The 16669-nt window shown below is 39.8% G+C and overlaps 1 protein-coding gene across 2 annotated transcripts in view; it reads left to right on the top strand.

Moving 5' to 3' along the window:
- The first annotated feature begins 4206 nt into the window (after positions 1-4206).
- Dnajc10 (DnaJ heat shock protein family (Hsp40) member C10) overlaps positions 4207-16669 on the top strand; it is a 36329-nt gene continuing 23866 nt past the window's right edge. The window contains exons 1-10 of one of the 2 annotated variants that reach the window (XM_055600386.1): positions 4207-4303; positions 5023-5084; positions 5569-5916; positions 7187-7349; positions 8945-8995; positions 12996-13078; positions 13332-13463; positions 13969-14062; positions 14972-15049; positions 16407-16450. In XM_055600386.1, coding sequence (XP_055456361.1) covers positions 5713-5916; positions 7187-7349; positions 8945-8995; positions 12996-13078; positions 13332-13463; positions 13969-14062; positions 14972-15049; positions 16407-16450 — 849 coding nt within the window. In that variant the 5' untranslated portion in view covers positions 4207-4303; positions 5023-5084; positions 5569-5712. The remainder of the gene's footprint in view (positions 4304-5022; positions 5085-5568; positions 5917-7186; positions 7350-8944; positions 8996-12995; positions 13079-13331; positions 13464-13968; positions 14063-14971; positions 15050-16406; positions 16451-16669) is intronic. The other variant, XM_055600385.1, reaches the window with a different exon arrangement.

Raw genomic sequence — 16669 nt, 5'->3', positions numbered from 1 at the left:
TTTTGTAATATATGTGATAATTAAATTTACATACAGATATGGTACACTACTTTAGTGTACCGTACTAAAGTACAATTAACCATTAACATGTCAATCATCATCATCACTAGTCATAGTTACTATGCACATATACATATGTGAGAAGACAAAAATTTACTCTCAAGTTTAAGATACATTTATGTGTATATGTATTTATACACTATAGCAACTCTAACATTACATTAGAGCCCTAGAATAGATTTATCTTATAACTGAGATTTAGTCCTCTTAGCCAATATCTTCTCCTGTCCTTTGTTCCTGAGATACTGTAAACCACTGTTCTTTGTTCTGTTATTTAATATTCTGTAGGTAAGTGTAACAATAGTATAAACAGCAGAATGTGAGTTCTGATTTTCTTCTTGAACTTGTTCATTTTTCTTCATCTGCACTGACTCATTATCTATCATCTGGACCAGTTCATCACTCTCCTCCAGTTGTCCTTGATCAACCATTTCTCTCTTTGAATATGTTCTCCACACTGTAGCTAAAATGGTTAGTTTAAAGCAAAATGGCAGCCGGGTGCAAGGGAGCATGCCTGTAATCCCAGCACTCTGGGGCCAAAGGCAGGCGGATCTCTATGAGTTTGAGGCCAGCCTGGTTTACAAAGTGAGTCCAGGGCTACACAAAGAAACCTTGTCTCAAAAAACAACAACAACAAAAAAAAAACAAAACAGAAATTAGTTAATTAATTACTTAAAATAAAAGTGTCCTGGTGCTGGAGAGATGGTACAGGGGTGAAGAGGCACTTACTGCTCTTGCAGAGAATCTGGGTTTGGTTCCTAGCACCTACATGGTGGCTCACAATCATTTATAATTCCTGTCCCAGAGGATCTGAGCTCCACGAGCATCAAGTACCCATGTGATGTACACACATACACACAGGCAAAACACATAAAATAAATGAAACCAATTTTAATTTTTTTAAAATAATTTATTTTTAAATAGTTTATTACAAGATCTAAGGCATGCTCCCGAGTACTGTAGCACTCATTGCTTCTCAGTAGGCAAAGATAGAGGCTGTATGTTGATATACACAAATATTCATGCTTCTGTGTAATAAAGCTATGTTACACAACACTTCCAAATTTAGTCTGTCTTAAATAATGCAGACCACCAAAATTCATTAAATGAGGCCTTGCAGTGTCAGTGAATGTGGGGGACTCGCCTGTGTGAGGGCTGGGGATAGGGTGGCACTTCGTCTTAGAGTTCTTTCATATTGAGGAAGGCGTCATTTTGAGAAGGCAGCCTAGCACAGGTTAGACCTGAAGGGATGAGCAGAGCCTCAGCCAGCTGAGCCATTCAGAATGTCATGTGAAATCCAAGCTGGCTGGAGAAGGAGGGCCAACACCAGCAACAGGAGGTGGGCAACACAGAGAACTAAGTGAATAACATATCAAGGATAAGGGAAACCAGGCTTTTCATCAGAAAAAACAAAAGTTACAGATTTGGAAAGGAAAAAATTATATAGAATAATAAATTCTGATTTATTTGGAACTGCATTGAAATTTGGAAGTGTTGTGTAAAAATAGTTTTATCACACATAAACATGAATATTTGCATGTATGAACATATAGTCGCTTCCTCTGCCTACTGAGAAGCACTGAGTATTACAGCATTCAGGAGCATGCCTTAGATCTTGTAAAATCAAACACCATCTTCAAAAAAACTCAGGCTTTTTGGAGAAATAGCTACCATCAGTGCTGAAGCAGGAAGAGTCTGTGATGGACTTAGACAATCCTATGTGTGCTACAGCATTCATGCTTAAAATGGCAAGATTGACAAAATCATACCAAATTTCTAAGAACTCCAATCATCCAAATATAAATTACTTACGTTTCTAAATAAATGAGAGTAACTGGTTCATTTTATAAAATGGGAATCCATAAGGATATAATGAATAAATGGAAAGCTTTACAAGAAGTAGAATATGTAGAAGTAGAATATGTTTATAGTCTCCAAGTAGTTCTGCACAAAGAGCATCTTACTAAAAGAAAAAGCATAATTTTACACGGGAAGAACATCACAGAAAACTATAATCAAGTTATCTAAGGTAACCCTACCAATAATGGATGAAATAGAAGTTTAAGACCATCCAAGAGGATGCAGTGAGAACATGTCATTTGTTACATGCCTGTGAGATGTACAAATCCCACCATAAAGAACCTTCAGTCAAACCAAAACAGAATTATCTATAAAATAACTGGATGGTATTCTTTCCAAGTGTAAGATCTTGAAATCTAGAAAAACCTGGGAAAATGTTTCCCTTTAGGGGAGTCTACAGCACCACTGCGCTAAATGCCGGGAAAGCAGGAGCCACCTGCTGACTAGATCCTGCTACTGGGAAGACCTATTGGTTACTGGGACAACCAGAGTGTGCTGTTTGTGGATTAGACAGTAATAACGTGTTGACAGTCACGTCCTGTTTTTGAAGGTTGTACTTATAAAGTGTCCCATCTATGAAAATATGCACACTAGTTTCAGGAGGTCGTGGGAGAAGTCAACTTACTCCCAAACTATTGAGAAAAACAGTTATTTGTACTATACATTTAATTTTTGTAACTTTAAGATTATTTTCAAATTTAGGCAAAGTCATCATTATATAATAACATTTCATCACTCAAAACTCTTAAGTTTCCCATTGGAAAAAGGGGGTTAAGCCCCCTTAAAATAAGCTGCAAGCTATTGGACGGTGTGTCTACTTTTTGGTCTTATTTTATTGACTCTTTCGGCTTGATCCAGTCTGTGGTTCTTTTTGTTTCACTAAGTATTTTTCCTTCCTAATTATAGATCTTTTTGAATAACAGGCTAATGTCCCTCCATTATCCAGTTTCTTGGGGGCAGTTAATCCTGGCTCATGTTACTCACCAGGATGAATCCCATAGAAGAGAAAATGGTTTCCATATTGCTTGAAATTACCTGCCCCATGTTGCCTGTGTGTCTTCCCACTGCCCTCCCTTTCCTTGGCGGGTTTCCTTCACACCCTCCCTTCTGTAGTTGCCAAATGATCTAAATGCAACTCTGGCTCCTTACAATAAAGCTTTAAGAAGCTTCCTTATTACCTAAAAGATTAATGTATTCACTATGATAATAAAATCCTACTATTAGCTTCTACTTAATTCTTCAGCTTTCTGTTTTGCTTTTAGATTTATTCTTAGCAGTTTTGGTTCACTGTGGCATATGATTATCATTACAGACCCTGGAACTAGGTTGCTTAACTGTGAGTCTCATTTTCCCTCAATTTTTAGTTTCCCAGGCACCCTAGACTTTGAAATGCGTATGACACATTTCAAGATTATCTGAAGGACTGAGTTAGGGCATGTGTACTCAGGCCAGTTCCTGGTACAGATTAACAGATGTTACAGCGGGCTGCTTCTATTATTTCTGTCTTTGTTCGTTAAACTTCCTCTTCTTTTCGATAGTGGTGTTGGCTTAGCAATAGGCAGCAGTCATAAAACCAGTATCTGGTTTACTATCCAAAGACTCATTTCCAACATCTACTTATTTCAAATTACGACCATCAGCTTCCATCATTTCCTTTTCAAGGATTTTAAGCGTAGCTACTTCAATGATCAAAGAGTCATGACTCAAAAAAGGAAAAAAATGCAGTTTCTGTATCAAATCAAGTAGACATAAAGGAGAGGAGAAATAACCTCTCAGGAGGCAAGATTCAGAAACCCGGGAATCCCGTAGAATAACCAGCGTTTGCTGATCCACAAAGTTGCCAATAATTTTATTTCTAGAAAGTTTATTATTATTATTATCATTTAATTGTTCGTTCCGTTCTCTTGCAAACGGAGTCAACCCGGGCGAGCTCCCCCCTTCCTGCAAGTCTGCCCTTCCCAGGTTACCCACCCTTTAAGCAAACCTCTCGGGAGGACCGGCGAGCCGGATCCCTGCACCCGGGTTTCCCCGTCGCCCTGGCGACGGGACCGGAAGAGGCGGGCCTCACGCCCTTCCTTCCGCCGGCGGCCGGCTGCACGGCGGGAGCGCCGCGGGCCGCGCTGCGGGGTTCTCTCCGGTCTCCGGGTGGGAGCGGGAGCCGCCGCCGCCGCCCGGAAGGCCACGTCAGCCTTGGCGGTCCCGCCCGGCCCACCCGCCGGCCGCCGAGTGGTCTCCTTCCCCTCCGCCCCCGCCCTTTCCCACAGTGCCCCGCGCCAGGCCCCGCCCCCCCCGCCGGCGCGACCCGAGCTGCGGAGCGAGGGCTGCGCGCGCTCGCGGCCGGCGTCGGCGGCCTGATGATGGGGCGGTAGCTGCGGACGCCGGGGTGGGCGCGGGCCGGGCTCCGCGCCGCGCAGGGGCGTCGGGGAGGGAGGGCGCAGGCCGCATCCCGCCGCCTCCGCGCCCCGTGGTGCGGGGTCCTCGCCCCCCTCCCGCCCTCCCCTCTCCGTTTCCTCGGGTTCCTTCTCCCCGGTCCGACCCGTGACCTCGGGCGCTCGCTCGCCAGACCCGTCCCCCACCCCGCTCTGGAGCGGTGGCAGCACCCATCGCTAACACTGCGTCCACCTGCAGCCTCCTCCTCGCTGGTCCTGGGCTGTTGGGTTACTCCCACGCTGCCCGAGAACCGCCCTCAGCCGGGGACACCTTATCCCTAAGTCCTCGTTGAGATTTGTTCCATTGTTTTCTCTCCCGAGAGTTGTCAGTTTGGGTAGATCTGATTTTCTAGCAGTATATTTTACAAAGGTATGGTTTTGTGGGATGAAAAGGAGGGTAAAACTAAGTTGAGGCCTGTTCCCAGGTAAGGGGGAAATTTTAGAAACATTTGTACATAAGGGAGTTGAAATTGAGGATGTTGGGAAGTTAATTTTTTTTCCTCAAGTATTAAGATCTTAACGAACACTAGCTTAGCTGTAAGGTGAAGTGCTAGGGTTCGGACCTTCACAGGCAAGCATGCCTAGTTCTCCTGTTTCTTTTCCTATATTCCAGACATGATCTTTCCAGTGAAATTGTACTGTTTTGTAATTGTTATTCCGTGTTTTTATACAGATAAAATAATTTCTTCTCTCAGTGCAAACTTTAGAAAACTTGGGGTGGCCTGCTTTTTATAAGTAAGTTATTTTTCTATTGATGTACTTAAATGGCTGTGTAAAGGGTACAAACCCCTTGGAAACGCATTATGCTTCCTTTTATTTCTCTCAACGGCGTTCTCTACAAATGAGATTTAAAAAGAAATATTTTTTGAACAGCTCCCCATGCGTAGAAGGAGCTGAAAAGGAAGAGGTTTTAGAACAGTCAGCATGTTGGGAGAGAAGAAGATAACTGCTTATTCTGGTGGTGTCTAAAGTGTGTGTGTGTGTGTTCTTGTGAGCTAGCTACCTCCAGTTACTCCCTTTATCCTGCTCTCTAGAGTGACTTCACAAATATGCCTCCCTGAATATAGAGGCAAGGGGGGTCCTAGAGGGTACATATTTGAAGCCATTCACTATGATGTGACTTTCAGTAGAGAATGTACTTGTTGACTGCCACTCAGAAAATTATGGGATAGCTGTTCAGTCTGAATAGTATTTTAACTGCCTGGTTTGCCCTCTTTAGGTTTCAATGTCTGGGCTGTGTCCTGCGATGCTTGATTGACCGGTGAAGTAATGTGGACAGAAGTTCTCACAGGTGTTGGCTGTAACCCTGGACCCAGCACTGCGTCTTAATGTTTACCTAAAGAGAACTTGCATAAGAAAGAGAATGGGAGTCTGCTTAAACAAAGATGACTTTATCAGAGACTTGAAGAGGCTCAGTGTCTGTCTTCTCCTACTACATGTGCTTGTAGTAGTGGGCACAGATCAGAACTTTTACAGTTTACTGGGAGTATCTAAAACTGCAAGCAGCAGAGAAATAAGACAAGCCTTTAAGAAGTTAGCACTGAAATTACATCCTGACAAAAATCCGGTAGGTAGAACTTAAATACCCGTTTATTTTACTGTATCTCAATATTTATTTTAATTGTTTTTAAATAACCATTTGAAATGCTTAAGCATAATGTTAAAAATTATAATTTGGGAGCTGGAGATGTAATTCAAAGGTAGAGGAGCACTGAGCTAGCATGCGCAAGGCTCAGAGTTTGATCCCCACCACCTGAAAGTGATAATTCACCTGTTATACTAAAACCAGGAGAAGCAAAGTGAAGATGATTTTGTCAGTGTTAAATGCAGTTACCTCTTTTCTGCAAACTGAATTCCAGCAATAGAGACGTTCATCCAAGCCATGTCTTTGACACAGTGCTCATGCTAAAGTGGGTTAAAAATAAGAGAGACAACATCCCCTCAGAACTGTTCGTACAAGAGTGGGTGGATTAACTTTCACTATTGTTTTCCTTGAATGGTCCAAACTTTTGACTTATAAACTAAGAGTGCTCCAAATGTGTTTCCAGTTGTAAATATTTGATTGTGTACCCAAGAATCTTTAAAAACATTTATTTTTAATTTTATGGAATTTAAATTTTTTTATTAATTTTTAGCTTATTGAGAATGAGTACTTAATGGAGATAATTATTCTAGGTAGAAATTTATACATGAGATTATTTTATCTCCATTATATAAAGCTGAGATTATAAACTCTTAGTTGATTAACTTTCCCAGAGATCTGTATTATACTTAGGAATTTGTTGTTGTTTTCCAAATTTTGTTTTAAATTTTCCAACACTTATTTCCAGAAGCCAGTTCTACAAAACAGTAAAAAAAAGTAACATTGTTCAGTTGTTTTGAGTTGTTATTCTGGCACTAATTCTTATTTAAGAAACTGGTGAATTGAAAGACTGTTAGACCTCAACTGGGAAAATTATCATTGTTACAGAAGTAACACATTTTGAAGTAAAGGCTTCAAGACTATTAGTTTTTTTCTTAGTTGAACTTTTTTTCAGAATTTTTTTAGGAGAGAATTACTGATCTTGACCCATTGTTCATCTTATTTGGATACTTTATCCAAATAATTGAGAAACTTTTGCCAGAACTGTCAGTTTTCCCTTACTTAGGCATGTTTTGAAAACATGCTCCTTAGGAGTACTTCCTTAGTTCATCTTGGTTCATGTCCTAATGTACTACCTCCCCCATTTTCCTGTTGTATCTAGTATTCAGAATCTCTGGGATCAATTAAATCTGTATTTCTGAAGAGATTCAGACTGTGCATTTGAAATAACTGTTGTATCTATTTTTTTTAACAGAATAACCCAAATGCACATGGTGATTTTTTAAAAATAAATAGAGCATATGAAGTACTCAAAGATGAAGATCTACGGAAGAAGTATGACAAGTATGGAGAAAAGGGACTTGAGGATAATCAAGGAGGCCAGTACGAGAGCTGGAGCTACTACCGCTACGACTTTGGTAAGGTGATGTCACCCTTGAGCTCTGTCCTAGCTCCTCCCTCCCTGATGCTGGGACTTGAGCCAAAGGCTTTATGCCCTCTACCACCAAACCTCCTGACCTGAAGTTTATTTTTTAATATGAGTAAAAGGAAAGCTAGTTTTGTTTTTGTTTTTTTTTTTTTCCTGCTCTTTAGTTTCTATAATTCATGTATGTCACTTTGATGCGCTCTTTCTAATTTACTCTGAAGTTGAACTGAAAAGGTAAGTCTGTTGGGTAAAGAAATTACTGTATGTACATTAGAGTGTATTGGTCAGTTTGCATGTAATATTTTTATATAAGGTTTCTCTTAGCTCAGCAGTGTTTTTGCTCCATGTCACATTAGAAGTTAGCCACTGACCCCTTCAAAACTCTGACAAGCATTACATATTCCAATAAAAGCTACACTTTGTTTGCCATCCTCATGTGGCACTTTTGTTGATCATGGTTCTACATGTTGATGGGGTAAACAAGAAAAGCAAGAGTTGGGGACACAGGAAAGAAGGGAAGGAGGAAATACTCGCTCAGTCACATCAGAGTGTGTTCACAGAAGCAGTGTTTTCTGCTGTCACCAGTTAACTTCTAGTGCAGGCCATGACCTGACATGTGCTTTTTTGTATTAGACTAAAGGAAACGGCTTAAGTTTACTTCTGTAGCTTACTCAAGACTTGATTTTCTTTTGAAAATAATATTTGATTGAAATACAATTATGTTCATTTGTTACATATTTTCTATAATTTCTGTAAGACTCTTAAGGACAAAATTTAGTATTTGTGCTTAAAACCTAAACCAAAAAAAACCCTCAAAAACTGTACACTATCATGCCCTATAAAGCCCAAAATATTTACAAGTGGCCTCTGCAAAAAAAGTTTGCTAACTATTAATACTATATATTTCCATTCTATATGTACTACATAATGTTAGTTGGATATTTTAGGTAGTTAATAGGAATTGACTCACATTAAGTTTAGCCACAGTAAATAAAACTTAGGTTTACTGCTAAATATCTGCCCCTGCAGATTTTCTTGTCACAGGGTTTTAAGCAATACAACGTGTTTTAAAGCGGTACCATATACTGAGCACGTACTCTGAGTGAGTGCTGTAGTCTAGTAACACTCAGGTCTGTAGCTTTGACGGTGTCCGTAGCTGTGTGACATGTCTAGCATGTCCTCTTTAGGAGAAGTTAGGTGAAGGGTGTGTAAGAGAATTTGTGCTGTTTTTGCAACTTGTAATGAGTTTGTGGTTATTTTAAAAAGTAACACAACACAGGTTTTGCATGGGGTGGAGGAGATGATTAGGAACCTATTGAGACACATCCTGATATGTGATTAGCAACCTGGTCACTCACCTGATGATAAGCCTTAGCAAGGCCTAAGGCCCTGTCAGTCCCGAAATGAGTAATCAGTAGTAGTTACTATTGCTGTTTCTCTAATTTGATGTGTAGTTTTCAAGTTTGAAGTTCAGCATAACTGTCTGATTTTTGCATAGCTAAGGCAAGAGTGAATAAACTTTTATGTGGTGATGGATTTTAATGAAGAAGTTTTAATTTTATGATTTTTATCTACTTCTAAATTTAGGTATTTACGATGATGATCCTGAAATCATAACATTAGAAAGAAGAGAATTTGGTAAGTTTATAGGCATGTGATTTTCTGAAAATAGTACAAATCATATCCAAAACTCATAAGTCTAAATATAGTCAGAACTTAAAAATTGTTCAAGCTTTTTTTTTTTTTTCCTTTTAAAGAATATGATGTACACGGTATTTTCAACCATTCAGAGAAGCATGTAGGTCAGTGTTTCAAAAGAAAAAGCCAGTGTGGGCTAGAGCAACAGTTCTCAGCCTCGGAGCTGAGTGACCTTTTCACAGGGTCACCTAAAGCCATGTGCTTAGTAGATACTTATAGTACTATTGACAGCAGTTATTACCTACCGATAAATAATTTTATAGTTGCAGCATTAGGAATATTGAGAACTACTGGGCTAGAGAGATGGCTCAGTGGGTAGAGCATGTTTGCTCTTGCAAAAGACCTGGATTCGATTCCAGCACCCACGTGTGTCTGACAACCATTGCTAACTCCAGGTTCAGGGAATTCGGCGCTTTCTCTGCGAGCGCCATGCAGCACATGGATTCATGGTGTATGCAGGCAGAACTGTCAAATACAGAAAATTGTAGAGATTACTGCATAGTCAATACTGAGCAGAATGCTGATATGGATACCAAAAATAAAAATAATACACAGTTCAGGTTTATACTTAAAGTTAATTTGCTGTATACTTACAACAACAACAAAAATGCGATTTCAAAAGCTATTTGGTTCTTATCTTTTACATATAAGTGTGGTTATTGTGGAAGCAGATTTAATTTTATATGTGATTTGTATGAAAATGCCCCACTCCATTCCCATTGCATATTAGAACATAAAAATATCAGATTACAATCTTCTACCTTCCCCTTCTGAACAGCTGTAATAGTTTTTCTACTTTCTGCATGTGTGTGTGTGTGCCCATGTGTCTGGGGTATGCATGTGTGCCACTGGAGTTCAGCCTAGAGCCCTGAACACACTTGGCAAGCACGCCACCACTTCTGTTCTACTTCAGAACAATAAGTTGTGCTCAGAAAAATGCCAGTTTCATCTTCATTTAGAAAACTAAAACAAAATGCTAGTTGCAAAAAATATATTTGCTTTTTTGTGTTATTATAAAAGATGTGGCACAGTACTATATTTTTAAGTAGAGTTTCTTCTAAGCACAGATTGCCTTCTGTCCTAACTTTTATTAGAGTTGAGTTCTGGTATAAGTGGTAGCTGGGTATTTAACATGATGCCATTTTAAGTTGTGTATGAACTTCAGCATCTTTCCTACACAGGAATAGGGGAACTTGATTTGTTAGATGAAACTAACCTGTGTCCCACTGTATGTGGTTCTGTGAGTTCTCACTCTGACTGTAAGTGTCTCATGGGCTGTGTGGTTAGGACACGGGGTTACATGTAACTAGAGGGACTGAAGCAAACCTGCCCTGGCTGCTCTGTGACACCACCCAGAGTGAGACTTGACCAAGGCTCATCTGCAAATGAGTTTGTAGTTTTTCAGATGTCACTGTGCAGAAAAGGCCTCCCAGGTAGCTCACTTAGAACCCCAAAGTGATGATTTTTAAATTTCTCCATGAAACCTCAGAGATAATTCAAAGATTGCTCTGTTCTTCGTGCCAGTAGACTAAGATAAGATGACCCTGACATTTTAGTTCAAGAAGCAGAGAGAAGGTGACAAGTGAGGGTTAGAGGCCTAACTTGTGTTTGGGCGAATGTCATTTGGGCTTGTTTGTGAGTTCTTGTTGCCCATTTTTTCTGCTGGTCTGAGTCTTTTAACCCCCCATAAATAACTGTAGGGTCATTCTTGAATGATGTATAGTGACTTCTGGGAGAGACCCCGCTGTCTGAGGTCAGCTCTGTTCAGAGAGGACACTGGTACAGGTGCTGTGCTGTGCTCAAGCCCCAGCTCAGCTCTGCTTGCACACCCTTCCGCTGTACCCGCAAGTCCTTTTATCCTTCTAGCTGATTAATCCATTGACATGGCTGCCCAGTTTCTTGCCCCTCAAGCATCTCTTCTAGCCGTGGCCCACACTGGCTCTGATTTCCACCTTACCATGTATGGCATTGGTTTGCTTTACTGCACCTATCTGAGGCTTTCAGCATGAGTCTTGTATTTTGTCCAGTTTTCCAGTTGTTAGTACTGGGAAGTTTAGTCCGAGTTACATAGTTCATTTTACCAGGAAAGGAACCCCAGCTGTCCGGCTTGAGTGCAGAGGGGACAGCAGTAGTTGGGAAGCTCTAATTTCAAAGCTGTGCAGGTCATCTTTTTCTATTGTGAGGCATCATGTTTTCCATTGAGCAGAAGCATATTATCAATTTCTGTGTCATAGTACAGTAGTACATCAGCTGTGATCAAGTTCTAGGTTTTATTTGAAAGGTAGAAAACACCTCACCAAATAAGTCCACAGCTCAAGCATCCTTTCGATGATGGCTCAAAAGAGGAACTCAAGACAGTGCTGCATTTTCTGTACTAGTAGAAGCTATTGTACAGATATTAATAGATCTTCTGTTCTGATTCAAAAGAAATTTGCATTTTCAGATATACTTGCTGTTTTAGGTTATTGAGTTATATAAAAGCATTTCATTATGCTATTTTACAACACGATTAAAAAATACTTCTAGCCCAGCACAGTAACACACTCTGTGACCCCAGCTACATGGGAGGCTGAGGCAGAAGGACCGAGTTCTGCCCACTCTAGACAACATAGCAACACCACGTTTCTAAAACTAAGTCAAGAAATGGAATGAAAATGTATTTTTAGTCTTACTACTCAGGCAGTGAACTGAGCACACACTTGCTGCCTAGATAGAGATGTCTGACTCTAGGATGCGTACCGTGTCAGGTGCGCCATCTCGTGTGCTGAGGACTGATAAGATGGTCTCTTTTTGCCTTCAAGTTTCCTCAGCTCTGTGGAGGGTATTTGTCTGAAGTAACACCAGTTGCTGGCTTAAGCCAACATGACGTTTGTTTAGATCATCTAGATAGTGTTTAACACTTACCAGACTTTGCTTAAAAAGTGACTGATGGGAATCCTAAGTTATGTTCTCTTGCCTGCAATGTGCAGATGAACTGTTTCTCTACAGAAATGCCTTGCCCCTGAAATGTATTCCTGAGTGTTTCCAACTAACCAACCAGTTAAACAAAATAAATAGTACGGGTCTTGACAGTTAGAATAACTTATGAAAATTTTATTTTAAAATCACCAACAACTGGTTTTTGTATCTAGAATATTAGAGTAATCCTTGATTAAAAATTTAAAGTTTGTCCTCATTGGCTCATTTTACAGATACTGCTGGGGAGATATTACATGGTGTTCAAATCTCTTTTAGCAAAAATATATATTGATGTGTTAAGATGACAGTTTATCTTACATTCTTGAGCTATATGATTTTTCAAGATAAATATCTGATTTAGGAAAAATATTTAATTTAATCACTGTAATCTTTATTCTGTTATGCAGGTCACTAGCACACACCTTTAATCCTTGTACTCTGAGCCATAGGCAGGAGGATCTCTGTGAGTTCAAGGCACGCCTGGTCTTCATAGCCATTTCCAGGCCACCAGGCCTACTCAGTGAGACCCTGTCTGAAAATTCAGTTTCACCGTCTGTGAGGCACCGGCCTTCTGAGCCTTGTTGGTAGAACAGCTGTAGTCTCAGCCCCGGGTCTCCTCTTCACTTACCATGTGCAAAGACTGCTGTAAGCCCTGGTCATTACCTTCCTGTGCCACCCTCACATGACTTCATGACCACAGTTAGCCTGCAGGGCTGTTGCTCATTCAAGTATAGGCCTAGGAGAGGTTTGTAAAAGTTTTCTGTATGATATATATGTAAAAGTTCATATATATATATGAAAAGAAACACTACTGCTTCTAGAGAAAATCATAGAAAATAAGGACACCATGGACTATTTAGGACTCATGATTTTTATTTTATTTTATTTTATTTTTTGTCATTCTCATCTTAGCAAAATGGTTTGTGATTGAAATGTGCTTTAACCTTTAGTGAAAAGGTCATTGTGGTTTCTGTGCTTTCAGATGCTGCTGTCAATTCTGGAGAACTGTGGTTTGTAAACTTTTACTCTCCAGGATGCTCACATTGCCACGATTTAGCCCCCACTGTACGTATGTTTACTGTCCCAGCTGTTAAAGCCTTTTTTCCTATTTGATGCATTATTTGTGCATCTATTTTTCTTACTCTAATTTGTTGGAAATTATTTTGTCTTAGTAACTGGACTATCAAATCATTATCAAATACTTTTCCCATGTTTTATTTAGAAAAAAAAAATCCTCCTTTAAGATTAAATAGAGCGAAGTATGTTCAAGAGAAGAAACATTATCAGAGAAACACTTGTTTTATTTTATTTTTCATAGTGGAGAGAATTTGCTAAAGAAGTGGATGGATTACTTCGAATTGGAGCTGTCAACTGTGGAGATGACCGCATGCTTTGCCGGATGAAAGGGGTCAACAGTTATCCCAGCCTCTTCATCTTTAGGTCTGGAATGGTAAGGGATCTTTCCACTTTTTAAGATTTATGGAACTTTTTAAACAGTAAATTCTACAGAAAACAATATATAAATTTTTAGGCTATTTTTTTTTTTTTTTTTTTTTTTTTGCTTTTTCTTATTTTAGGAGCTAATTTATAATAAACATTTTGTATTGCTTTACAAAACTTTTAGGACCCACCAGTTTCTGTCATACAGGATATTTAATCCACAGACTGTGTTCTATGATTTATAATGTTTAGGTGCTGTCTCGTGGGCTATAAAGCTCTAAAATCCTTCTTTTTCCCAATTTCCAGTAATGAAACTGAAGCTAAAATTGTTACAAATGTATTAAAAACAGTATTCTATACAATCTGTACTGCCAGGGCTTTCCAAGTAGCATTTGTAAATACACTGTGTTAAAAATAGAACTTCCTGCATTGTTCAGAATAATGTTGAATATATAAGTATTCGGGAGACTTTTAAAATGGAAAAGTGAAAGATGTTTTTTTTTAAAAACCAACAGGCTGCAGTGAAGTACAGTGGAGACAGATCAAAGGAAAGCTTAGTGACCTTCGCCATGCAGCACGTCAGGAGCACGGTGACAGAGCTCTCTGCAGGTGAGCATGCTGGGGACACTGGGAATCCACAGCGGCAGTTTTACATTTGCGTCATAGTAGGGATGTTTTGAAGTATCTTTGCCTGTGCTTCTTAGAAAGGAATTTGCCACTCTCTGGTTCCTGCTGACCTGTGCATTGAGCAGGCTTGTTGCGTTTGTATAGAGACTGCTGCAGTTCAGGTGTGGAGGGCTGTGAGATGGGAGCCTTCAAACAGCTGGTTCCCAGCGCTGCAGTGTAGCCTGCTTCCGCAGCCACAGGCAGGAAGCTCATTTAAAGTTCAAAACACTTTCAGTGCTATATTTTAATTCACCACATGATTATAGGTTGGCAGAGTTCATGCTGAAGGGATGTCTTACTCATTCATTCAGCACCACTGTGGTAGAAACTGTGCTTGCAGTAATGGAGTACATGGTTCCAGCCAACATCAGCTTCACTTAGTGAGCAGGGTAGCAGTCAACAGTTAAAACATAGTCCACTAACTTTTATGGCTAAGAGTTAACCATACAGAAGCATAAAGGCTATGCAGCAACCCAGGTGAGGAAAGGAAAGTTAGACTAGACTTCTCTAAAGAAGATAGACTCCTCTCTCGGGCTTGAGCAGGAAGGCTTCCGAGAGCAGTGGGGATTTGGGAATTAGCAGTTCTTAACAGCCCTGAGGGCAGTAGTGTGCAGGGCTTGTGAGGGAGGAACTGTAGATAGGCAGAGCTGGGCGTCAAGGCTTGACTTGCTGCTTCAGGTTTCTCAAAATGACCGCTATAGTTGGGGTGCACAGGGAATAGGTAAAGGTGAAGAGATGGTTGGTAACGTTTAGAAGGGGCTGGAAATACTAACTTAGGAAAGAAAGAAATACCATTTGCAAGAGTGTTTCCTTACTGCGTTTCATTACTCAGAAATTTTATCTTCTTTAAAGGAAATTTTGTGAAAGCCATAGAAACTGCTTTTGCTGCTGGTATCGGCTGGCTGATCACATTTTGTTCTAAAGGAGAAGGTAAGTGTCATTTTGTTAGAATATGAAGACTGGTATCTAAATTTAAGGAATAGTTTACGCTGCTGTACTTGATTTTTTTTTTCTTTCAATAAATCAGTTTTTACAAGTACAATTTACAAGTGTTTACTTAGTAAATATGTGTGTCTTTATTACATTATACATAACTGGTAAAGAAATTAGTTGTATGTCAATGTATCTCTATAATTTCATGTTTAATGGATGAGTTTTTCAGCCTAGTTCTCAAGATAAATTGTACATCAAATAGCCAAAAATAAACAGGACAGTGTGCAAATTGCTTCCAAAATAATTTTTAGAAATTCAGACTTTGAAACTCATGTATATAAAAAAATGTGTTTGCCTCATAGGAGTATGTCTTTGGTGATAATAATCTCATTTTCTAGGGCTACTCCTTTGTAAATTGTTTAAAATTCAGTATCCTGCATGCCCAAATTGAAAGGTGTAAACTATGTTTAGTGAGATCAATTAAATGTTGTTCCAAATATTACAAAATAACGCCATTGTTAATACTTTTTGGTGTCCAATCCCAGTGTGGGTATTTTTCTTACTCATCATCTTTTTACCTTTGCGCCCTTTTTCTGTGAATATATTGACAAAAAGCTGCCATTACCCATCCTCCATGACCTATGTTATGAAAACAGAGCCTTGGAACCCAGTGGTTCTCCACCTTCCTGATGCTGCTTTAATTTTAGCACAGGTCCTCATCTTGCGTTGTCCCCCAACCATAAATTTTTGTGTTGCTACTTCATCACTGTCACTCTGCTACTTTAATGAGTTCTCACGTAAATATCTGATATGCAGCGCCAAAGGGGCAGTTGGCTTTTGTAGCCAAAGCTAAATGTCGATTGCTTTATCCACACATCAGCAACTTTCTGACACATTTTTATCTCGAGCCTCTGAGACGCCGCAGTGCCCTGTCTTCCAAAGCTTACCTCATTGTATCCTATTCATATTTTAATAAAATAAGATCTGTTTAAAAGAAAGGAGAAATGCCTGTTTTAAGATTAAGATTTATTATATTTTGAGGGTTATGCACATATCTTTTCAAATGGGTTCATTACATTTGATTTCTTTTAAGTAATGAGGTATCTTGGACAAAGGAGAGTTACTGAGAGGATCAGCCTTTTAGAGACACTTCTGTGGGTGGAAATCCTGAGAAATTTCAGGAGTGAGTGTGAGACAGACAGAAATTGCCTCGCGGGCCCTAAATCTACCCACTCAGCCTGTCCTTTTTTACCAGGACACCTCAGTTATTTGCCTTGGGAACAACATGGTTGTAGGGGCAGAGGGGCGCATCTGTACTAAAACTAAAATCTCTCATCACTTTTCCTCCCCTCAGATTGTTTGACGTCGCAGACTCGACTCAGGCTTAGCGGCATGTTGGTAAGCATCTGTCCTTCTGTGAAGCTGTCACCGTGTGAGAGGTGGGCTAGCTGGAAGGATCTTTTCATGGCTTCGTGAGCTCTTTATCCTCCTTCCTTGTGACCTTGTTTTCTGTAGACGTGATTTTAGCTCTCAGTGTCTTTCTGAAACATTAGCTATGCTCAGTCACTGTTAACATGTGCTTTCATTGGAACTCACCTCTAAGTCTTCTGTGTTATT

The sequence above is a fragment of the Psammomys obesus genome, unplaced genomic scaffold, assembly GCF_907164565.1.
Source record: "Psammomys obesus unplaced genomic scaffold, mPsaObe1.curated_primary_1811, whole genome shotgun sequence".
Taxonomy (NCBI): domain Eukaryota; kingdom Metazoa; phylum Chordata; class Mammalia; order Rodentia; family Muridae; genus Psammomys; species Psammomys obesus.
Note: the sequence above shows the minus strand (reverse complement) of the source record. Positions and strands in the feature narration are given on the sequence as shown.